We start from the raw sequence: 25,151 nt of genomic DNA on the forward strand, positions 1-25,151 counted from the left end.
TGTGTGTGTGTGTGTGTGTGTGTGTGTGTGTGTGTGTGTGTGTGTGTGTGTGTGATACTTCTGCTTTAAATCTGTCCTTTTTCTGCTTCGTGTTTGTGTCTCTGCTCCCTCCTCCTTGACAGAGTTCAGGAAGCTCTTGGTTTCCCTTGATGTCAGTCTCACCCTGAGTTACAACGCAGAGCTCTCAGCCTCCTCCAGCACCTAACCTTCGTTAGAAACTCTCGCTCACCGGCTCCCTCCCATCAATCCCAATCTCCCTTGGCCTATCCATCCTCATATCCAGCTGAGAGTCACCCAACCGAAACTATGTTAAAACAGGGTCATCCCCCGGTGTACACTTAAAGGTTGTTCCTTTAACCTGCTCTGGAATACTTATGGTTATTATTACAGCTTATAAATCATTAAGAAAGTTTAATTATATGAAAATTTCATGGTGGAAATGTGCAAGCTGACACAGGGGAAGGGGAATTTAATGGGCCAGTAAGTCCCAGCACCGTGAGGGAAAATATTGAGGTTAGGTTTCTATTTTACAGCATAGCCGGAGGGTTAGGAGACAGGGAGAAAGACAAAAAAGACACACTTTAAGAGCGCAGGAGAGACGGTGAGCAGACACGAGGAGGCCTAGACTCTCCACTGAGAAACTTTTCTACTTTATTCTGTTTACTACAGATTATTATAACTTGGCTAGTAATGAGATCATAAACTAGAAATGAAATTTAATTGAACTTGGATTTCAATTACATAGATTCTTTATGAAAGACTACCACAGGTCATTCATCCCCTCTGCAGTAAGACTGTATAACACCTCAGTTGAACTGGTACTGTGTGTGTGTGTTTGTGTGTGTGTGTGTGTGTGTGTGTGTGTGTGTGTGTGTGTGTGTGTGTGTGTGTGTGTGTGTGTGTGTGTGTGTGTGTGTGTGTGTGTGTGTGTGTGTGTGTGTGTGTGTGTGTGTGTGTGTGTGTGTGTGTGTGTGTGTGTGTGTGTGTGTGTGTGTGTGTGTGTGTGTGTGTGTGTGTGTGTGTTCTATACTTGTGGAGTACTGGATGTACATTAGTACAACTGTGTTCCTTATGCTGCATAACTTTAGAAACACACGTTTTCTTTTTGTTCATTGTTTTTAGTGGTTGAAGTTTACAATAATAGCTTACTGCCTTTTTGTGTTTTCCTGTAATTTAGCTATTATTTTTCATCCTTTTCTCTAAGTGTCTGCGCTGCTGTAGCAAGTGAATTTCCCCACGGTGGGACTGATAAAGTCTATTCTATTCTATTCTATTTTTAGACCAACTTTAATCACTTCTCTTACTGCTATTACTGAAGAGTAAATTAGCATTCAGAATAACCAGTGTTTTAAAACCTGTTGTCATATTTATCTGACCATTTTTGAAACGGTCTAAACTGATCGTGTAGATTCATAGTAACGACACTACTGTGAATCATGATTCCTTGCTTTATATTTGGGTCACTTCTCATTTTATTAGGTCTTAACAGTTTCAATTTAAAACAAGGTGGAGATGCTTTTAGTCACTATGCTGCTCACATATGGAATCAGCTTCCCCATGACCTCAGATCTGCCCCAACCCTAGTGTTGTTTAAATCAAAACTAAAAACCCTAATGTACTCATCAGCATTTTAAAAGCATTGTTTCTTATGTTGCATTATTTCCACTGCGGTCTGCGCTGTAACTTTGTCTTCTCCTTTAGCTCTAAACTATAAATCTATCTATGTGTATTTTAATTTGTGTTTTTATCTTGTTTTTATATCATATCCTGATAATTGTAAAGCACATTGAATTGCCTCTGTGTTTGAAATGTGCTGTAAAAATAAAGCTGCCTTGCCTTTAATACAATTAAGTAGTAGCTTTCAGTCAAGTGGAAAACAATTGGAAGTCAGACAGTTTTTTTAACATCAGTTTTATACATCTGTACCTTTTACTAAGTGTTATTCATCACAATATTAAGCTCGATACAGGGGAGATGATATGATATATTGTGGTACTAAAATCAGAGAATATTTGCAATTTTTAAAGTAACGATGTGTAGCTTTTACCATTAATCTCTGGGACAATCCATTGAAATGTTGTTGAAAATAAATAAAATGATGTCTAGTTACTAATAATGGTTGCTTCGTAACATATAACCATAAAAATCAGGTCTAAACTACATGGGCACGGGTCTAAGTCTCTGGAGGATGCCATATTAGATGCCATGTTTCCTTCTACATCAGCTGGCTCAGGGTCTTGCGGCTTCCTATGATGTTACACTAGATGATTGACTAGACAAATGACTTATGGAAGTTACGCTACCACGTTTGTAAAAGTTATGTTAGCATGTTTGTAAAAGTTATGTTAGCATGTTTGTAAAAGTTAGGTTACCACGTTTGTAAACGTTATGTTAGCATGTTTGTAAAAGTTACGTTAGCATGTTTGTAAAAGTTATGTTAGCATGTTTGTCAAAGTTATGTTAGCATGTTTGTAAAAGTTATGTTAGCATGTTTGTAAAAGTTATGTTAGCATGGTTGTAAAAGTTACATTAGCATGTTTGTAAAAGTTAGGTTACCACGTTTGTAAAAGTTATGTTAGCATGTTTGTAAAAGTTACGTTAGCATGTTTGTAAAAGTTACGTTAGCATGTTTGTAAAACTTATAGTAGCATGTTTGTAAAAGTTATGTTAGCATGTTTGTAAAAGTTACGTTAGCATATTTGTAAAAGTTACGGTAGCATGTTTGTAAAAGTTATGTTAGCATGTTTGTAAAAGTTACGTTAGCATGCTTATAAAAGTTAGGTTACCACGTTTGTAAAAGTTATGTAAGCATGTTTTTAAAAGGTACGTTAGCATGTTTGTAAAAGTTACGTTAGCATGTTTTTAAAAGTTACATTAGCATGTTTGTAAAAGTTACATTAGCCGAGGGTTTTTCCTGCATTCAAATTTGTGTGGCGGCTGCCTCCAGCTAATTTTGTGCCGCCCCAGCCTTATTTTACTCTGCCCCCAGCTATATGGATGTTTTTTTTTTACCTGCAGTTGCAGCGTTGCGCCACTACAGGAGCGCTGTATCAGTAGCGGTGCACGGAAAAGCGCTAAAACCGCTGCAGACAAAGATCAAAAATTGCTTTTCTCACTAGTTGGTACATATCTATGGTTGGTGCTATTGACGTCCTGATTTTCCCCCAGGCACTGGTGCAACATTTTTGAATGACTTTTCCCCAGAACTTTATTGAACAAAAGTAAGTTACGTGTAAGAAAAATTCTTTTTACTGGCACACAATGTGGTCATCTGGATGCAGTGGAGGAAAATAAAGGAACCAGCAAAGGCACAAAGGCAGAACCAGTCAAAAGTTTGGGATCAGAAGTGCAGCTACACGCAGATTGGCTAATGCTAAAGCTAACGGGTAGCAGTCTCACGATCAAGTGCCGCACAAAAAAACACGATGATCGTAAAACTAAGAAACACTAAACTTTACAAGCGGATGAAAAGTCCCCACAGAGCGAAGAATACCTCCTAGCAGTCGGAGTTTGGATTGGACCACACAAAAGAAATTCAGTAAATGTAAATATAGTAAAATTTCAATAAATAAATCAATACACTGCTTGTATTGATGTTTTCTTACATCTCTACCTTTTACAAAAAGAAATATCATCATTTATGTGTCTGACCATAAACAGATCCTCTCTAACCAACAAGCAGTAGTTTGCAATTTCAAATCTTTATTTCTTGTCTGCAAATAAATGCCATATACCCAATTCTGAAGAATCCAAAAAAAAAAAACAAAAAAAACAAATAAAGAAAAGAAAACTCTAGCAATTTTCCTCCTATGAGATGCATTATTTTTCTGCATTCTTTCACCTAGAACACTATCCCTCACTTCCTTCTTCCCTCTCTTCCCGTCTTGCTCTTGTTTTTCCATGCGGGCACAAGCAGGGTAAAGCGCCCGCACCCGGCAGGTTTCCTGGCATGCCTCTCCTCATCCTCTGCCTTTTGTTTCCATCAGTGGACAACGTTTCTCCATCTGCTGTGTCAGTAAATATTTATCAGCCTTCCTTTTCCTCACCACCCCTACTTTTGGTACCTCAGTGCTCGTGTTTGTAGAAGTATAAATAGACGTGTAATACTCCTTAACTCATTTGCGTGCATTATCCGCTGTCCTGTGCTGTTGTGTACATTACGTAGCCTCTGAGCCAACATCTTTATCTTCATCGTGTATTTGGTGAATAGACGAAAGAGGAAGAGGAGGAGGAAGTTATTGCAGTTTTCTCTCGGGTCTCTCTCGACACCTCTGCATGCTCGCCACAACCAAAGTTCACACACTGGACAGTAAGAGAGGAAAAAATCCTGCGAGTAAATGCACATGACCTCAGCGAGTGCAATCTCTGCACGCTACGACAACGCTACATGAGCACACACTAACACACTCCCTCTCAATCCCAAGAGGCCCGTGGCCTCGTGCTAGAAAGGGCTTCCTTCCTGCGGTTAAGACAAAGGAAGCTAGGGACCAACAGGGGACTCGGGCCGATGCTTCAAAGCCACAGGAAGCACTGGTGTTGTCTCTTCCTGTGGAGGGTGTTGGAGTGTGGGGGCCCAGCTGCCTGTGTTTTCACAGCCAGGGATGAACAGATAGGAGTGTGTTTTTTCTTCGCTGTGAGCCACAGATGGGGTAGGTAAAGTAGCAGTGCACATTGCACCTCAACTCAGATCAATCACTGGTGAGAAATTGTCAAAGAAGGATTAAAAAAAAAGTACGTACACATACAGCTTCCCTGTGATGAATCCAAAGGATGGACCATCAAACTATCCTCTGTTTCCGTTGTATTGGCCAAGTTATTTTAAAATGAGCACGATACGAACAAATTAGTATGAGGATACCAGTTGGCTATCTCAGTGTTTTCTCTTTTCCTTGTTGCTGTGTCTGAAGAGCCCACACATACTCAGCGTGCACAAGTTTGTTTGTGCCCCCTTTTTCCATGTTGTTGTGTGGGGATTTATGGGGGTGTGTACATGTTACTCCGCCATGTGTTTCCAAACCTTCCAGTGTGCACCCACATGCATGTTTGTTTGTTTGTTTTTTCAGTGTTTCCGTTGGCTTCTCTGATGCTCTCCTCTTACTCTCTGGCAGCAGCAGGACAGTTAATCAATCAAATATTTAAGCAGCGCTTCAGTGCTCAGTGGGTAGTCCTAGATTATCTGTGGCTGCTGGCAGTGCGTGGCGCAGCCACATTATGAGCCTTGTCCCCGACTGCCATCATCATGGGGTGCTTCTTATACTCACACACACACACACACACACACACACATACGCACGCACGCACGCACGCACGCGCACACACACACACACACACAGTCCTTCCTTTGGCTGCTGCTCAGTCTTTGCTTCTTCTCACTAAGATGCTATATTTTGTCCTCTTTTTCATTCTCCACTCATCTTTCTGTCATTCTCTCTCTCTCTCTCTCTCTCTCTCTCTCTCTCTCTCTCTCTCTCTCTCTCTCTCTCTCTCTTGTTTGCTCTATTCGCGCTCACTCGCTGTATAATTGTGGCTTTTCACAGTGACTGTCTGACAGTGAGCAAGGCCCCTTAAAGAGCTCTCATCTTTCTGTCTTTGCCTGTTTTTTTTCCTCTTTTCTCTCACGCTGCATTCTTTCTAGGAATGAGTCTGCCTGTCTCCCTGCAGGGAACTCCATTGTGGATTACCATTCAGTTTTTGCCCAATTATCTTCTGGCTTTTGCTGCCTTTGACACATAATTATCAAAGGCCTAAATAATTGTCTTTATTATTGCCGGTGTTTAGATGAAGCTTTGGCGGGGTAGTCGTGAGCGAGAGAGCGTCACAGGGAGAGGAGAGAAATGAAGTATTTATCTCAACCAGAGATTAGCTTAGCATGCTGTTAAATTTAAATTATGTCTTGTTGCTTATTTCAGCTCCTCCACCAGATAAGTAAACATGATTAATATGCTTCTTTACCCCCTTCAAACACACACTCATTGCATATCACACTAAGTGGTCAAAAGTAAGTTCATGAGCAACAAAAATCTAACAATTAAAATGAACTTTGTTTAGAGCCAAATCAGAGGTCAGCTGCTAAAGAAAGAGTTAACGTGGCAGTGTGTAGTTTCCTGCCACTAGGGGGCAGTACATACATTTAACTGTAGTTTTATACCATATTGCCATGTCTGCCGCTAGTTTAAAAAGACATTACGGTAAATGTTGTTACCTGTGGAGCAGAAAGCATGCGACCTCGGACTCCTAAGACTTTGATGGCCCCTCAGTTAATTCCATCGAAAGATTGCAATGTCGATGCTAGTTTTCTGACACAGTAGTTTCCGTATCTGCTCTGGGTCCTGAGCCTGCCAGTAACAACATCATATTACGGCTAGACCGCTTGATTAAAGTATATTGCATCTCTTTTTCAATCCTGTGCTTTTACGTAGGTTTTAGAGAGAGTTTAGCAGTTTTAGTGTTAAATTCATGTGTCTTACTGCCTAGATGTTTTCGAACAAGGGAATGTAACTTCTGTAAGTCGGTATGTCAGCCAAGCATCTAGTGTGATGTCACCAACAGTCGCAGGACCCGAGCCGGTCAGAAGGAAACATGGTGTCTAATGTGGCATCCCCAAAAGATGCTAGATCTACGCCCTATGTACTTTAGACCTGATTTTCATGGTTATATGTTATGAAGCAGCCAAGATTTTTCAATGACTGGATATAATTTTACTCATATTCAATGTTTTCATGGATATTTCCAGAGAATAATGGTAAAATTACACATTGTCACGTTGTAGTAAAGTTTGTGCCAGTATGTGAACAAAGATGCCTTTCATTTATTTTTTTATGCATTTGGGTTGGTTTTCCTTTACTAGGTAGCCACATTTTAATGGGATATTAGGAAGTTTTGTTTGCTTTAGCACCCCTAGTGTCTGTTATTAATTCCCTGTGGTTATACTTAAATCTAACTGCTGAAATGTCTCCCCAGCCTTCATTAGTTTCTACAGGAGCGGTTCATGACTAAATCAAATTAATGATTTAGAAATATGAAGAAGTTGCATAGTAGTTACCATTTAGTATGGCTTTAGTCAGAGAACTGATGCATGTTTGAATCCTGAGATCATTTTTGCTCAATTTCATGAAAGTTGGATCTTGTTCTTGTGTTTAGAAACAGTAAATAATCATTTGTTTTACAGATGCCACTCAGATGTTGACATTATGATCTCAACCAAATAAAAAAAGAGATTGATCAACAAAATGTTTTATCACATCTTGCCGGTGAATTTGCCCAAACTTCCCATTACCTTCACATTGCCATGGCCTACTATACCCATCTATCTACTTCACTTTTACTCAGCACACCCAGCTGTTCCGGCATTAAAGGAAAGACCAGGAGAAAAGCAACAAATGTCTTAACATCTGTGTGTCAGTTTGAATTCAACAAGTGTTTCCACATGTTTCCCCTCCTTGTTCCCTGTCCAGTGCAGGATTGGCCCCAGCAGCTGGCTTCTTTTCTTGGTAAAGCTGCTGTCTACGGTTACATAAGGAATTAGCACATTTAACCCCCTGGCTATAGACTACAAGGCTAACACTGACATACATGCTAACACAATGAGTTATTTGATAGGACAGCTGAGAGTTGTATCCGCAGGAGTGTGCAGCTTAATGGTTCTAACTTTTTATAAGTTACGCTTCAAGTTGGATTATGCATTTAGCACACAGCTAATCACAGTTGTCATGTTGGCTTGTAAAACATGGGACCCTGTGGGGGTCTGTGTTACAGCCGTTTAGGGCTGCAGCGCAGAGAGCATTCACTCCTGGAGTCATTTTTTGTGACGCTATTACCCCACTAGTTCGTTACAACTACCAACTGTGTTTTTGACCACGCTTCAGTCCCACCTTATCAGCTTTGCAGTTTTTCTCCAGCATGTGCACTTCTTGAACTCTTTCATTAACTTTATTTTTCATTGGTGTATATCATTTTCGCATGTGATTAAAATCATTCCCTTTACATATTAATTAAACTACTAAGAAACTTCTGATAACAACATTAACAACTCTGAAATCTGATCCAACTCAACTATTATGTTAATCTTTATAAAATTAGACCGTTTTATTATTTGATAAGCCACCGGTACCTGTAAAGTTTCTCAGTTCTGAATGTGTGTTTGTTAATTCAGACATCGTCTAACAGCTAATCAGCTACTTTTACTCTTAAGAGGTGTTCACTTCTGGTTTGGTTTCAAAGTCCAAACATGTAAAACCCTAAAAAGAGTTGAATCAAATAGAATTGGGAGGCAGAAATCAGAGATTGAGTGGATTTCGTCGGGTTCTAGACTAAAGCATTTCGTCGGGTTCTAGACTAAAGCTGAGGAAATAATCTAATAATCAATACATTGAGATGGGGACATAAATGCATATGAATCGAATCGATAATCAATAATGGTGTAAAGTAGTTTGTTTTTTTAACCGTGGCATAAATATTTGATTCTGAAGCCGCTCCAAAGACATGAGTGTGCAAATAAATGGACCCATTATGGGTTATTTAAACAAAATTGAAGGCAAGAATTGGTCCTACAAGTTTTCAGTATTTTTTAAGATTTTGTTTTTCCAGCAGTTTTGAGATGCGATTGTTAAATGAGTAAAAACAACCCTTTGTTAAATGTTTAAATGTTGTTTTGCACTTTTATATTGTCCTAAGGACTGGTTTTATTGAAGAGCCTTTGGGGGATGGCATGTTGTGTCTGACACATTTTTAATAAAAAAAGCACATATCTGACATCTGTTCATCAATGAAAACAAATTGCGATGCATCGAGATATCGAATCAAATTCAGTCGTTGACTTGATAATCATAATTCAATCGAATCGTGAGACTAGGGAAGATTTACACCTCAATTCTAGACGTAGAAAACACTTGGTGAATGGTGGAACAGTGAAACCGTCATTAAAGTAACATATCTATGACTCTACTTTTCACTACTCGCAAAAACATTATAGCTTTGAATAAAATGGACATTTGATAAACATTTACTTGGGTGTTTCTGTCAAAGTGAGAAAAGCAAAAATGTCCTGTTGATTTAGGTTTTTGTTTTAAGCACAAACAGTAAAACTGTTTAGAGATTGATTTATCTGCTTAGAAACCAGAAAACATAATATATGTAATCAAAATTTCAGCGTTATTAGGATTCTGAAGATTTTGAACATGAGATCATTATAATCAACTGCCTGCCATTTCCTGATCAGAAAAGCCCTTCACTGCCATCATTTTTCAGCGTTTTCACAGTATTTTTTGAAGAGTCACAGAAGATTGCACTCTATGAGGATGTCAATGCCAAACAAAGAGGAGACTCACCTCTTACAACAGGAAGAATTTGCGCTTTTCGAGCGTTATCCATTCTTTCATAATCCGTTGTTGAACTGCAATTGGCAGAAGCTTTTCTGGTTCGCGCCTCACTTTTTTTTTTTACAGCAACGACCCAAAACGATCTCCTAACACATGGATTTTCTGCTTCCTGGTCACGTGACATGTGACGTACGCAGATGAAGATCGGCTTTAGAGCTGGGATGTTTGTTCTCGGTGCGGGGGCTTGTTACAACGCACACACAGTAAAAAATGCAAATGACGACTTTAGTTGTCATTGGCAGTGAATGAGTTAACGTGAGTTACAACACTTTATTTCCCTCTGGAATTATAGAAAATAATCTACAGTAATTTCAGTGTTTGCTCTTTTCATTCATGTGGTAGTGAGCAGTGTTGCCACAGTTACCTTGAAATAGTAATTTCTGACTACTGATTGCTACATTCAAACGTAACTAAGTTACTTTACTGACTACTGCTTGTCAAAAGTAACTAAGCTAGATTAGTAGTTACTTTATAAGTTACTTTCAACAGCTGCTACTGGCTGTAATCATTGTTTCAACATTAAAATCAGCAATGTGGAAGGTTAGTAGTTGTTCCTGTAGCTGCTGTAAAAATGGTTACACAAACCTAGTAATCAGGAATGCATAATGTCTTGAAAAAGTAACTTTAATTTGATTACTGATATGGAAATAGTAATGCGTTAGATTAGCCGTTACTGGGAAAAGGAGTACTGCGTTACCGGCATCAGTGGTAGTAAGGCCCTTAACTCACCAATAGTCTTATTTGGCTGGCTTCAGAAAACAAGACCTTGACCGGCACCACTAGTTTTAAAACACTGGGTTTGTTGCTCTCCTTGACCCAGTTTTGCAAGAGCGTAATGTGCAGCTTGTCACTTTTTTTTAGATCATCTGTTTAATTTTAATGTTCAACATTTTATCGCAATCTTCATGCAGTCTGTTGTTTTCACGAGGAAGTCGATGCTAAAGTTGTAACAGCTGAATGGCGTACAGATTTTCAGGATCACATTGTTTCTTCAGCATGAAGGGATGTTGCCAACCGGGGTTTGATTTGTTTGATAGTTCCACTTACAACCAACCACAATCTACTTGTTTATTCCAAACACTGCTTCAACAGAACGCCAGTTGTCCAGGATACTTAACGCTGCGCCCTGTTTTAACAACACCGTAGCCGAAGCTTTAAAATAGTTGTGACCATTCAGTGATTAAACCCATCCTGCATCACCACTCCACTCTCTGGTCCTCCAGTTTCTCCCCCAGCTTCACTAAACATACACAGTAAGTGATTGTTAACCTATTGTTGCTGATCCTGTTCTCCTTTTTTCCTATTTTATCTTAAAGCCAAGCAGAGTGAAACAACTTGTTCCCCGGGTCTGGCTATAGTACTCCTTGGGGTCGGACCAGCGGTGTGGGAAGTCTATTGTATTGTAGTAACAAGTCCTTTGTGTGACATTTTCCTTAGCATTGACATTCAGAGGGGAATAGGAAGACGGGCTTGTGAACACCACTTTCTTTGTGACATCTGAATGGAAAGGGTATTAAGAATGGGGACCAAGGTATTTGAATGTGCACAGAAAAGGACATTTGCACAGAACGTGACAAGGACACACTATAGTGGAACAGTGCTCTTTTATATTTCACTTTATAAAATTATGCTGTACACCAGGTTGAATCTGTATTCTCCGATTACAAAGCTGTCCTCAGGGCCATTGCCATCTTGCTCTAAGAAGAGGGCTGACAGAGCAAGCTGCGCTGGGAATACTTTTATTAGGCACGTTTCCACTGAAACAGTGGTTAGTCATATCAAAATAATTAATGCATAATTTATTTATCAAAATGTTTTTCCTATTTTTTGTATTCCAAATGTTTTCTAAAACAATGTCTCCCTCAACTACAAGGTCATAAACATGCCTGAGCTGAAACTAAACCAAGTTTACTTTTGTTTTCTGTGCCAGATGAATCAAAGGGAGGTGCAGGTGAAGAACAGAGTGTGTGCTGTGGCTTTCACTGATTCTGCACACAACCTCTGGCTGCAAGAGACTACCAAAGGGACACAGGACTGGATATTTCAGGTGAAGAAGCAAACTTGCTCAAAACACAGCCACCTTCATGTCAATAAACATAAAAACTAGATACTCCACACTAGGAGCACGCCTTAGAAGTCACAACAATTGTCTTTTTTTTTTTTTTATAATCGGCCTCCAGATATTCTCCTGGGAGCATTTTGATGCATAACCGAAAAAAGTACACCTGCTCAACAGTGTGTGTGTGGGGGTGGGGGGGGGGGGCTTTAGCAGCACTTCGTTCTGATGTGCTTGTATGGTAACCGTTTGAGAAAGAATGCACGTGCGCATTTGTGTTGGCTTTATATGAGAATTTGCCCTTTCTGGTGTGACCTCTGTGCCATATGCATCACCTGGGCTCACTCAGTATGCACATACAGATGAGAAACAGTCAAGACCAAAGCTGCTGGAGAGCCAGAGATGCAAATGTCATGTGCTCCCTCTGTCACACACGCTCACCTACCACATACCTGTATTTGTATTACATCCTCTCTTCATATCCATGGCCTTTTGTTTTTGCTATTTCATCTTTCCTCTTTTTCTGTGTTGGTGTGGTTTGTGTGTTCAGGTGTATTGTTTGTCTGGAATAGTATTTTAGCTGGAGTCTAGTGGTGATTTCACTTTTTAATTTAATGTTATTTGTCTAAGGGATGTATGAAAGATCACATAATTAGAAGGGTAGCAGATTTTCTATTTGTGATCATTATGAAACTGAAATAACCTTCAGTGTACAGCCAGATGAAGGGGACAAAGACTCACCTTCTCTTGCACTCATTAAATGTCCTTTTCTGTTGGACAAAGACAAGAGCCTAATTAAGAGGAAACTTTATGAAAAACCTTTTGCTATTGGCTCCATGTTGGTCATCTGTCCTTCATTCTTTGTGGCTGATGTCATAGTATACCACCCTAAGAACCAAAAAAACAAATATTTCAATAATTTCATAAATTAAAACATAAACAATAAAACACAAAAAATATATGCATGTTTAAAACAGATCTATGCTGATTTTATTTATTTTTGTCAAATTCAAAAGTTTGATTTTTCCACAATACATGAAAAAAAAAAGATTAACAATGCTGCATGGTTCTAGTCTGGCAAGCCATCATATATATGTGAATAAATAGTCTGGCTATGTTCTATCGACAGCTCTCAGTTGTGGGTGGGGCAGGATCTACAGTCATCTTTCAAACCTTCTCTGCGTGCTATTTGATAACAAACATAGCGACATACTCACCACTCCATCAAAAAAGATGCAAATACATCCTTTTTCTAAATAAACTTAAGTACCTCTATCTGCTCTTTGTCATGGTCTGCGTACTGCGTCTCCCTCATGTGTCTCCTTTTGTTCTCCATCCCTCTTTAGGTTTCCCTTGCTGTCTTGTGTTCATCATGTGTCTCCTTGTCTGCATCCCTCCTCATGTGCCTCCTTGTGTTCCTCAACCCACTCCAGGTTTTATCCCCTTAGGTGTTCCCCCCAGGTATCAGCATCCCTGTGTGTCCCCAACCCACTCCAGGCTCTCTAGGTTTCCCTTACGTTTTTCCTTAGACACCTTTTATCATTAGTCTTTTGTAAAGTGTTTTATCCAGTCTGTTTTCTCCCTCTAGTTCATTTTGCTCCCTTCCCCATTTTTAGGTCTGGTTTCCTCCCCTCCACCGTTGTGCTCCTCCTCTGTTTATTGGTCTCACTTGTGCACAATTCCCTAATCACCCAGCCCTTGTGTACACACCCTGTCTGAGTCTCAGTGTGGTTGTTGGTCCATTGTTTGTGTCGGTGTAGTTTTGTTCCCCCCTCCTTCTAGGTCTCTAGGTTTTTGGCTCCGTGCCCCACTAGGTTTTCTTTGGCTCTACCCTACTAGGATTTTTTGGCTTTCGTGCCTCTCTAGGTTTTCATTTGGATCTTAATAAAGATGTTTAATTTTACGTCCTCTCCTGCCTCGTGCCATTCTGGGTATCTGCGATTTGGGTCCTACTCCTCCAACCCTCAGCGTGACACGTGCTAATTATTTATAGATGGGGAAATTTACATTGAGTTGTACTTCTGAACACTCAGACTGTCTGAAAACACTTTAAAAAGGGAAATAAAAGTACTACAGAATGCTACAAAGTACTTTGAGTCTATTGCGCCCCCGGCTCTCTAGGAGAGATGAGGAGGGGATTAATAAAAGTGGTGTGTGGGTGAAATAATAAACAATGTGCTGTGTCGCTAAAACAAAGGATTTTATTACAAAAAACACAAAAGAGCCTTTAAAAAAAGGAGAGAAGGTTAACATAAAGCGCCAAGCCAAAAGGGCCGGGAGGAGAAAACTACCTACTTGAGATATTCAATATATAAACAAAACCACTAAGCTAACTAGAGACGTCCTGTTAAGTAGTGATGCTCTGGGGAATTCCAAAAGGGAAGTCGAAGGCCAGTCCAAAGTCGAAGTCACCGAAAGTCTATCCTAAATCCAAATCCAAAATCCAAACGAGCGAGAATACCACAATCTAACGAGCGAACCGAGTGTTACCAAAAGAGCGAACGAGGAGAAGAGGATAGCATAAACTCCAGAAGAGTCTATACTACCCTGTACCTTCTCGAAGAACTGAGGGCAGGAGAGCAGCTTTTAACAGCTGTGCAGTGATTCATGATTTAAGACAGCTGGGCACCGGGAGACTACCGAGACAGAAGCCACTGAGGCCATCTTGAGGCCGAAAAGGGGCACGGCACATAACAGAGTCTTATATTAAAACCCATACTAATTAGATTTTAGTGGATGCCATTTTTGGTTTGTGTGGTTTTTGCCTATTTACCCAAAACATTAATTCACTGTATCAAATTAACTTGTCAGGACTTTAGGAGTTCATTATATGTTTGCATTAAATGAACTAAACAACTTACAGTTAAATGTGTTGGTAAGAAATTTCTGCCTCCCCTTGTTTTTACTTTTGACCATTTTCCAATATTTCATCCTGTTGTTTGGTGTTTAGCTATGGATGCCAGTACTTGCTGAGAAGCTTCAGGTTTTAGTGTACAAACCTAATGTGGTACATATGTGCAGGACTTCCTCCAAAGGCCCCTGTGTGTTTCAGCCAGAATGGTAATCCTATGGCTCATGATGGATGTAGAAACTTCTAGTGTTTGTGCCAATCCAGACGATGTCTTTGATTTTTCAAAACCCGTTTATGGTGCAGAAAACGTAGTTATCACCAACTTGTACATAGCTGGATGTTGCACAAACAATTTCATTGTACTCAGATGATATGAGCAGAATCACACTCAGCTGCTGCACATCGAAGAGGGGCTTTATCGTTGTCATGGCGTTACGCCATAGGTGGTATATGGATATGGGTGCCCATATGAGTAGGTGCATGTGAGGTCGGGATACCCCAGCAGAGCCCGGCTCTGTTCTCATCTGACATAAATAATTCCCTCCCTTGAGGGTTCAAGAGGTCTTTGGATGGCGGGATGGAGCGATCAGAAGAGTAGAGAAGAGAAGATGGGATTTAGAGATCAGTGCCTGCTGAGCCAAAGACCATATGGGTCAGAGAAGGGGCACCTGACGTCACAACAGACACAAAATACAGAGTGAAACCGCAGCAAAAGGAAAAAGTATAGAAAAAGCTCAGACTCTATTGACAGACATAGAATAAAAGACAGAAAAATGTGTGAGGAATGTTAAATTATTTAAATCCTTCGCACTGTCGCTGAGAAAGTGTAGGGTAGAGCGGTGGAAAAGGGAAAAACAAAAAGACAAGTACAATATGAATGGAGTGAATACAGATGGAGGAGAGGGAATGGAGTGGTGTATGTAGAAGTAGATGAATAGCTCACAGAGAAGAAGTGAGTGTGAGAGAGAAATCCGAATGATGGTGTACAGCTGGCAGCCTGTCACAGTCTCCAAGGTGTCTCCTGTCACTGTGCTGGCCTGCTGTCACACTCTAGTGGCCTGCCCAGAGCACGCACACACAAACGCACACTCGCACACACACACACACACACCATGCATACACATAGAGTATCACTTTGGTCATGAATAAAGCATCCTAATCCATAGAGATCATACAGCCACTGGAGGAGATGGGAGCGACAGTCTCACAGAAAGTGAGCAAGAATTGATCCTCAGGACTTTCTTCTGAGTAGTTAGCTTGGTGGCTGTCATATGTGTTATAGTTTAGGATACTTTTGTGCACTCGCTGCATTGTTTCTCAGCCATGCAGGTTTTCAGAAGGAAAAGAGGATAAAGGCATTTCGAAGTTGTATAAAATGTGTTGGACCCACTTTCAGAGATATTCTTAATCTTACCATTCACTTACTGTATAAAAATCCACATTCGGACAACTGTTATGGATAAAATAAGCATTGTACATTCTGATAGGGGTGAACTTAGAGGTATCTTAGCAAAATATCTCAGCAATGAACTGATTTTAAATAAATCATTTTCAGAAAGTAATCACTGGATGTACATGCATCCCTTCTCAACTTTTGGAATCAACCTGATGGCTTCCTGACACAGTTTTGTGTGGTAACAGCTGAGAATCATTTCCAACACACAGCCCAAGCACTAATCACATGAGATTTTTGTTCAAAACTTAGAAAATAACTTTGAAAAAAATCCTATTTGTCTGTTAGCAAAATGCCTCATGGTCCACGGGATGACATGAAGGTCAACAGAAGAAAGAAGTCATCGGTTGTACGTTTGCATCCGATTAACATTTTGGGTTAACACAAATCAACATGGCCACCACCAGCCCCATTGAATCGTAGCCAACGCAAACGTGGCTAAATCTCATTCAGTTAGGTTTAGGGTACAGATATCGGACTACAGTTTGATCCAGCAGTACCTGATAGGCATTCGCAATACGTTCACTGAGTACTAACAGATCACGCTGTATCTTGCATGGGATCAACACATCTCACCTTTTATTGTCCTAGAGCAAAACTTGGTTTGCACAAGTGTACACTGATAAGATAAAAACAAAAAGTTGCATGAATATTAGGATAAGATCCTGCAGAAGGTCAACAATACACCAAAGACATTAGCTTAGGACACCAGTAATGCTGTATTTTAAAACAATACCATCATATACAGTAAAAACAGCTATATAAAAATAACTATTAAGTAAATAAGTCAAACAATGGATTCTGCAAATTGTTGACCGCAAAGGGCACAAAAAAAAACTTGCATATGCTTTTTTTTATTCTGGGAGCCTGTATCTCCATCCCCAAAGGGAGAAGATCAAACTCCATCATCAGAGAATGGTTAGGGCAGGCCAGAACTGAATTCTTATTTAGATCCTGTCTCTCATAACACGTAGAACATCATGTTTTTAAGAATTTATCAAAACAACTAAAGCTCCATCACTTCTCAACACAAAAGGATGAAGTTTGAAACCGGCATGAAAGGACATGCATACCTTCTAGTAATATTGAATGTTTGTAATGGAATTTGGCTCAAACCTAAAGTTCAAGTGTGATTTATTATCTTTATTTTATTTTACTTTTAATTAGGTTTTATGTGTAAGGCACATCTATTCAATGCAGTTGTTTGACGATGGATGTGTGTGTTTATTCTGGTGATGTAAAATAAGTGGTTTGACTTCTGCTCTAAACTGCATAATACAGCAGGCAGTGGACATCACTTTTCCTCTCTGGTCAAGTTGTTGACTCGACTGTCATTTAACCCTCTCACTTAGCATATTGGTTAACTTGACACCTTGTTTGGAGGTGAATTCGATTTTTTTTAGTGTTACCTCTATTGTTATCTTTTAAATGTCCCATTCATTTGACGTCATAAGTGGATAAATTAATCTACTGCTAAGTGGTACACTTAAGTATTTTGTTTTTGTCAGTTCCTACTTTGCAGCTGATATTTTTACTATATGATGTAAATGTATCCAGCTTGCCTCATAAATTGACATGAAACACTAGTGTTTTACCCCTTTAGGGCAAATTAACATTCATACAAACATTATATTTTAGAACATAGTTAAATTAGATGTAACTAATATTTCTTTCCCTGTTTTTATTGAAGATAAAAAATCTGTTTAAGTTAGAGTAACCCCTTGGGAAACCTGTTTGTAGAGCCAAAAATGTCACCCTGCTTCTAAAAACAAAAAAGACTCAGATTCCCCTTGATCTAAAAGCTGTTTTAGCAAATCTGCAAACAAGCTAGGTTTTGAACGCAAACACAGTCACGGATCACTTCCTTGGATCCACGTGCACCAAAACCAAAAACCTGAGTTGCCGGAAGAAACAAGATAGTCCTAAACACCCGTCGCCATTCCAAGTCCAAACATCTTTTATTGTCCGTAACTTCAAATGGTGTTTTTCATTTAGGGACTCTGGTAGTTAGTCCTAAAGTTGAAGTGATAGCCGCTGGCTGTTTCTCCTCCTCTGATATTGTTGAGCCTAGAACCTCTCACACCAGTGGTGTTCTGCTGCTAAATACACGAATGCGTAATGAATGGAGTACCCAGGGAAGTGTGGCAGTTCAGTGAAACCGACAACAAAATAGTTGCTTTCGGTCCGAGATGTGTTATTGTTGGTGGGTGTCAGACAAATGAAAGAGAACCACTTACTTTATTTCCCTGTTTTTTTTTTATTTCCACAGTAAATGTATACTATGCTAGAACATTGTTAAGAGGCATGAAAAAAATATTTGTTTTCCAAATTTGTTATAGCAGCTTTAAACTGTCGGTATAGTGCTAAGTGGCAGCTTCTTCGGGTGGTGTGGATCATAAGAACTCCTGCTGTAATAAATTTTAGAGCATGCATATTCATACTTGTAACTAAGCAGAGCGATACAAGACTCAAATGCACAGGAAAGTCACATCTATTCATGTATTTGGTTCTCTGTTGTTGATCAGCTCAATGACTCCATCGATCGATGGATGAGCTGGTTTGAAGTGATGATGCTGAGGATCAGAGGCAGCAGATGTGATGTGCCATCCGTTTGCTATGTCGCCCTTCTCTAATCCAAGCCAGCAGGCCTCGCCTTTATGTGAATGCAGTTATGCTTGTGGTCTCCCACAGCTCTAGGGCTTTGTGCAGTGTGTGTGCATTTATGCAAGAGTTTGTGTGCACATGTGTGTTGTTGCCTTGACAAATCTATTCAAACCTCAGCCTCCCTTTCTCCATTGGTGGTGATGGCGGAGTGGTAGGGGAGGGAGGAGGGCCCTTTGAAAGACTCCCCTCCTTTCCCTCTCTCCAGCCGCCTTCAGCCCCCTGCTCCACAGCCCAGCTGACATCTTCCTCCAGACAGAGTGAATGAATTAAAGGAGATACAATGAGACACTTGATGTAGCAGTCAAGGAGCCCCACTGCTTCTCTGCTGCTCTCTGCAGCTCTGCCCTCAAACTCGAGCTCAGAGAGCGCATCTAGGGCAAAGAAAAAGATCTAAAAATACACAATCCGCCACTGTTTACCAAGATGACTTTTCATCTTCCCCCAATACTACAGCCCCCAGCCTCCTCCCCTCTGCCCCCTTCTCATCTCTGTGCTGATCTTTCATCAACCTTTTTGCTCTCCGTACATGCATTCCTTCCGAATGCTTAAATAAATCCCTTTCAAATGCTAGTATTGTGGATTTGCAGAGCCGAGGACATGAAACACGAAGGATAAAAGGGAATGAGTTTTTGTTTATATTATAACAATAGGTTCAGTTTGCAATGGAGTTTGTTTTAGTTACTTTTGATTGGATAGGAATGGGTGATAAATTATCCTAACTTTACTTTTTGCCAGCCCTTTTATTCTCAATTGCCATCCAATAAATTGAATAGTTGGAGAGATTTTTTTAGTATAGTGTCACATGAGAATTTGTGATATTCTATTTATTGTATTTCCTTTTTTACCGAGAATAATTTTTTTGTTGAAAAGTCAACTTCCACCTTCAGCTTTCAGACAGGTGATGTCATATTAAAGCAGCCATGGCAAATCCGTAAAACAAGATGGCTTTTAAACACTCACAGAACTCTCACCCCTCCCCCGTCAGCTATGATTCCTAAGCCACGCCCCCGATATGGGAACACGCATTACCAGAGTAAACAAGAGAGTGCTAAACGTCAGTCTGTTTTCAAGGTCCAAACGTCTTTGGTTTTCCGCAACTTCAAATTGTGTTCTTTTTTCTAAGCGAGTAATGAGTTTAGGACCCTCATTACGTCTCTGGTTTTAGACAAATGTGACAAATGCTAGGTTGTTTAGCAGATTTGCTATTGGCCTTTTATTGTGAGTACTGTTTGATGTGCATGCAACATTTTTTACATAGTTGAATCAGTTCCTGAGGGACTAAAATCAGTAAAAATGACAAATTATAGTAATAAACGATTGCTACCAGCAGTCATTTTAATCTTTGAAAGATTCTCTTCTAATTTTAGCCGTAATGAAACTAGTAGACTGTTACAGTCTGCCTGTCTCACTGGACAAATGCACTTTTGCATGTTACATTTCTACTTAATTTTTCTTTTTCATTTATTTGGAAAGCCCTTTACTGCCTCCCTTACAAACATGGCGTACTGTAACAGAAAAACATATACTTTTTTTTTGATTTTGCACACACATTTTGAAACAAAATACCAGGTTTCACTCAAAGCAGCAGCAGATAACGTCTACGGTTGTTCAGAATTACTTTGTGGGTAAAGCTCTCTGCCCTGGAGTGTTTTTTCAACACATTCTCACACCCGAAGCAGCTAAAACTGACAATGGGTGACCAAGCATTTGTTTCCAACCCGTCAGGAGGCGATGCGCTGTGCCAGGGCGTTGATTTCCAACACCCCAGGTCAAACGAAGATTTAAACAAATTGTTACCTTAACCGTCTTAAATAGCAAGAGGTTAGAGGTTAAATGTTGGTAAAATGTGCTTTTTCCCACGGGCTTCGGAAACCGACGATCTGGCACAGTGCGGCGCTTCTCGGCACGTTGGCGTTTCCAATGCGTCGGAAACAAACGCTCAGTCATGTGCTGTATTTTTGTGGTGTTTTCCAGTCTTGGTAAATTTAACATTTTTATTTAATAATCACCATTCTGTTTATGTTTGCATAATTTTAAGATAAATGTATATTCTCACGTCTTAGATATTTTTAAGTCTTGCTAAAAAATAAATCACCAGGCTGTAGACGAAAAGTTTTGAACCCTGTTTCCCAGCTTGTCCATAAGGAGGTTCTGGTATTCAGCATCTAATCTGAAAGCAGCACTTTTTTTTTATTTCTACCTGACCTTGTGTGTTCTTTGGGATTAGCCAAAAGTTTCTAGAAGTCCACTTTTAAGCCCTGAGAGTCAAATTTGATAAGAGAGAAAGGATGCAGGATAAAATGTGCATCTGTGTTTTTGAGTCTGATGGGTTCACAACACTAAATACCTTTGTGGGAACCCCCACCGTCACTACCACCAAAACAACCCACCCCATGAAATGCAGTCACTGACCCACACACGCAAACCTTCATGCACACACAACACGTTAATGGCTGTCAGGGGGCCAGGGTGAAAGTAAACAAGGGCAGATAAGCAGTGAATCAGAAGGACGCCAGCTGCACGTTCTAATCTCTACATTTTTTCTTTCTTCTGTTGAACTTTTATCTTATCTTGAGGGAGCGTCTTCTCTAAGCATTCCTTCTCAGCCTCCCTGTCTCTTTCCCCCTTTTCTCTTGTTTTTGTTTCAACCTTACAAGCCACGGCATACCAGTCTACACAGCGCAATCAAAAGGGCAAACACAGTTTGATGTGTTGTCATCTACTGAGCCGGTGAATGAAAACTCATACAGAGAAGAAGGACGATTTCTCTGTTCTAAGACTCTGATACACTTCATTACGGATGAATCAAGTTTGAACATTAAATATCTGAAATGCCCCGCTGCGCTGTGGCACGACCACAAAGCGCCACACAGGATGGATGAAGACAGCAGAAACAGATAAAGAGGTCTTCCTCTCTTTCTGACAGTGGAGACGTCAACCACAAGGGGTTTGAGGAGAGTCAGGGTGTTTGCAGGGGGGTTATGGGTCAGCAAGCTGGGCAGGCACCCTCCCCCGAGGGCAGCCACTGATCAGCCGTGGTAGAAGGCCTCATCTCTTCACCACAAACAAATGCCAAGCTGTCGTAGAAGCATGTCACAGAGCTTTTAATTGCTTGTTCTTGTCTCTGTCTCCTCTTCCCCCACCGTCTATACTTGTGGGTTCTTTCTCTCCCCCTAACAATCCCACCTGTCTTCTTATTAGACTTGCATTCTTTTAATTAATGTATTTATTTTGTTTTTGTTTTATTACATATGACACAACATTTCCATATATATGTGCATTCCCCTCTAGAACTGTAGATTTGGTTTGCATTCTCAAGACTGATATGAGTGGAGATTTTTTGTCACACTGCACAGCTTTTTTGCACGCTTTACAGAAGCTTAATATAATTAGAAATATGTGGTTTGAGCTTCTTTTACCTGTCATAATTTTACTTTTCTTTGTTTATTTAGTATTGCTCTAACTGGGTATCCAGTCCGGAGCCCTTGGACACACCTCTTGATTCTATGCTGCCAGACTGCCCCAAAGTTTCTGCAGGTAATAAACTACTCTTGTGTTTGCATTGTGTTCCAAAATGTGGGTTTTCCCAATACAATGACTGTTGGTTTAAGGGACATTCCACCCTTAAAGCAAATGTAGTCTGTTGCCATATTCCCCAGAGTTCGATAAGTGGGGGAAAACTATTTGTAACCATCCCAGTCACTCTCCTGATCTGGTAGTATTCTTTTAGCTTTAGCTTAGAATAAACAATGAAAGTAAACAGTAACAAGTTGTATTTCTTGTGAAAAATCAGAAAAGTGACTCAGTAATGATTCAAATTTGTATTGATGACTCCAATGACCCATTGACTTCTAATGAAAATAATAAGTTACAGACTTGGGACACCATAACGACGCCACTGCGAGGAACCAGGACATGACGTTGTGGCGTGGTCACTTCCAGGTTTACTGTGTAACATTTACAACATTTCACCTACTGACAGTAAACAATGAATCTTAGGGCTGCTGTGGCATCCCCTTAACATCTCATCATCTCCTAACAAAATTTCACTTGGAGCTGGAATATTTCTTTAAGGTCAAACTGTTTCAAGACAGTTAAATAATGGACTAACTGTAGAAGACAACCCATTTAAAGTCAAAACATATGATTTTTGTGCTAGACATTTGCTCAAATGCAACACAGATGTTACATGAAAATGTTACCAATGACCTATGAAAAGTTAATATTGGTGAATAATTCTTACTCCCTGCATCGTAATCAAACATAAATCTATTTTTAAAAAGCCTTTTGAGAACAGTTATTTTGTCCTTGAGGACCCCAAAGCCCAACTCCTATCTGTGTGGTCACAATAAAAGAGATTAATTACATTTAATTGCAACAAAAACATTAGTTTTTGTCCGTGTTTGTACGTATTCTCCTTGTTTTATATCATAGGGTGTTATTGGGATTTGTTTACAAACGTAATATTGGTAACCTCAACCTAGACAACACTGTGGGGACCTCCTGCCTTCTCTTGTGACTCCCTTGAGGGATTGCGGACCACACGTCTGGAACCACTGATCTAAACTAGTAAAAAGCCTTTTTTTTTTTTGGCAGATGCTGCAGAAACTTGCTGTTTAAGTGAATTTCTGGTTTTATTCGTTTTCTTTCTTGCTCATCGTTCTCCCTATTTTCTACATTCATTAATCTTTTCCTGCAGTGCTTAGCTCCTAGTCCTCGTGCCCTCTCCGTGGTTCGTTTGCCTTGATGATGTCATGTCCATCGTGAGAATGTGTCCTCAATGTGGGATTAAGGATGAAAGCTGTAATCCTCAATGTGACTCTTGATAACAGATGATTACTGCAATGTTGTATGATGAACAACAGGCATGCACACACGCAAAAACAAAGAGAAGGGTTGAGCCTTAAACACTCAACAATATATCTTTAAGAGGGACAAAATCCCTCTATGTATTAAAGCATCATTTGTACATATCTGCAGACAGACTGGAACACTTCTATCCTTGTCTCTTGTTCTCATCATCACTCGGGAGGTTCTGCTTTGTGATTTTATTCTCTTAAAAGCTCCTAAGTGACATCACAGTGAATGGATAGGTCATCTTACACATGCTCCACATGTCCAAGAGTACATCTCCAACATTCCTATCTCATCTCCCTCAGCAAAATGTCTTGTTCCACACGGAGCAGTGTGGGTGGGTGGCTTGAAATGTCACCTTCGGTATTAAACCTCTTCTTTATTTCATGTTCAAATGTCTTTTTTTTTTTTTTCTCACGTTTCTTCTCAGTGACTGCTGTCAGTCAAACGACAGCTGTGCAATGGCAAAAACATCAAGGTCACCTTCTGGGAACTTTGGTCGTGGCTAACATTGCCCAAGCAGGCTGCAGTTTGACCCAGCTTCTCATAGATATGTGTGCACTATTGACTTGGGTTATGTTAACTTCTGTTACTTTAGCAGAGCTGAAAAGACCCGGGTCTCTAGCCTGTTAACAGAGCTGCCAACTGAGCTTGTCTGTGGTCTTTTGGTGGCCGTTTCTGATGTCAAAGGTTGACTCGGTCATCTTTGTGTCCTTGGCAGCCTGGCAGGTTCACAAGCAGCAGCCATTGTGGTGAGAGTTACAGCAGAGCAGCAGAGGTGACAAGGTTGAGAGAGGGTTGAGGGAAGACTGTCAGGGCATCACAGCCCAGCACTTCACTCAGGACAAATACCACCATGACTGCTGTTGTCTCAGTTGCTATGGTTCTAGTCCGTGTGGATGTGTAGGTGTTGGTAATTGAAGACTGAAGATGGAAGCTCTCAGAGACAGAAAATAAACCAGTGAATCCTTGCTTTTGTGCACAACATGCACACATATCCAGAGACACATCACAATGTGGAGCCCTGCTCTTATGTGGAGCCAGGCAGAGCTGGGCCTCAGGCTACTGTGGGACCGGTGTGGGCAGTGGCATATGGTCAGACAGACACACTAAATTTGCTGAAGGCTTGCTAAGTATCGTAGTATGTGGATTGGTCTTACAGTAATGGAAGAATCTCAATATTTCCATATTTCTTTATTTATCGCTTCCTCTGCATCCGTTTTATTTTCCTAAACCTTACTGTTTCTGACTTTCCTTATATGTGTACGCCCTCGTTTCTTCATGTCCTCTCCTTGTGTATGCAGTCATTGTTTTCATTATGTTGATAGATGTTTAGCAGAAGTTGTAGGATGTGGTATCATAGTTTTTCTGCTGCATTAAATCCTCATTGGAGCAATGCTGGTAAAGAAGGAAGGAGAGTAACCTCTTCTTTCCACTATATGCAAAAGCGGCATGTAACGTTATAGCGGCATTTTACTTGCAAGCTCACTCCCAGCCAGGAGCGATTCTGATCCCACCACGTGGGATTTCATAAGTCCACACGATAAAAGAGCAAGGAGAAAGACAGTTGCATGTCTCCAAAAAGGGCTGTGGTTTATTTTCTGTTCTGTTTACATCGGTTACAGACGTTTCACAGGAAATCACATACTTCACCTGACTTTTATTTTGAAAGTTTCCAGATGTTTTACACTGATTTTGTGTTTGGCTTCCTGTCTGACTCGATCTAAACTGCAGAGTTTGACGTGTTTTGGATGTGTAGCGTGTTAAAGATAAACTCAAAACGTAATGATACCGTCCTTTCGCTTTTGGGCTGCTTCCAAAACGCCACACTTGGCTGCCGGCGGAAAGGAACTCGTCCATCATAACGGCAGATAAATGCCTTGTGGCCGTTTTGTG

The 25,151-nt window shown here is 40.3% G+C and overlaps 1 protein-coding gene across 3 annotated transcripts in view; it reads left to right on the top strand.

Annotated features, from left to right (window-relative positions):
- The window catches only part of arb2a (ARB2 cotranscriptional regulator A), a 201,415-nt gene that overhangs the window by 135,780 nt on the left and 40,484 nt on the right, over positions 1-25,151 (top strand). For all 3 annotated transcript variants that reach the window (XM_015972423.3, XM_015972424.3, XM_054731701.2), the window contains exons 9-10: positions 11,308-11,424; positions 21,854-21,938. In XM_015972423.3, coding sequence (XP_015827909.1) covers positions 11,308-11,424; positions 21,854-21,938 — 202 coding nt within the window. The remainder of the gene's footprint in view (positions 1-11,307; positions 11,425-21,853; positions 21,939-25,151) is intronic.

This window comes from Nothobranchius furzeri, chromosome 17 (genome assembly GCF_043380555.1).
Source record: "Nothobranchius furzeri strain GRZ-AD chromosome 17, NfurGRZ-RIMD1, whole genome shotgun sequence".
Taxonomy (NCBI): Eukaryota; Metazoa; Chordata; class Actinopteri; order Cyprinodontiformes; family Nothobranchiidae; genus Nothobranchius; species Nothobranchius furzeri.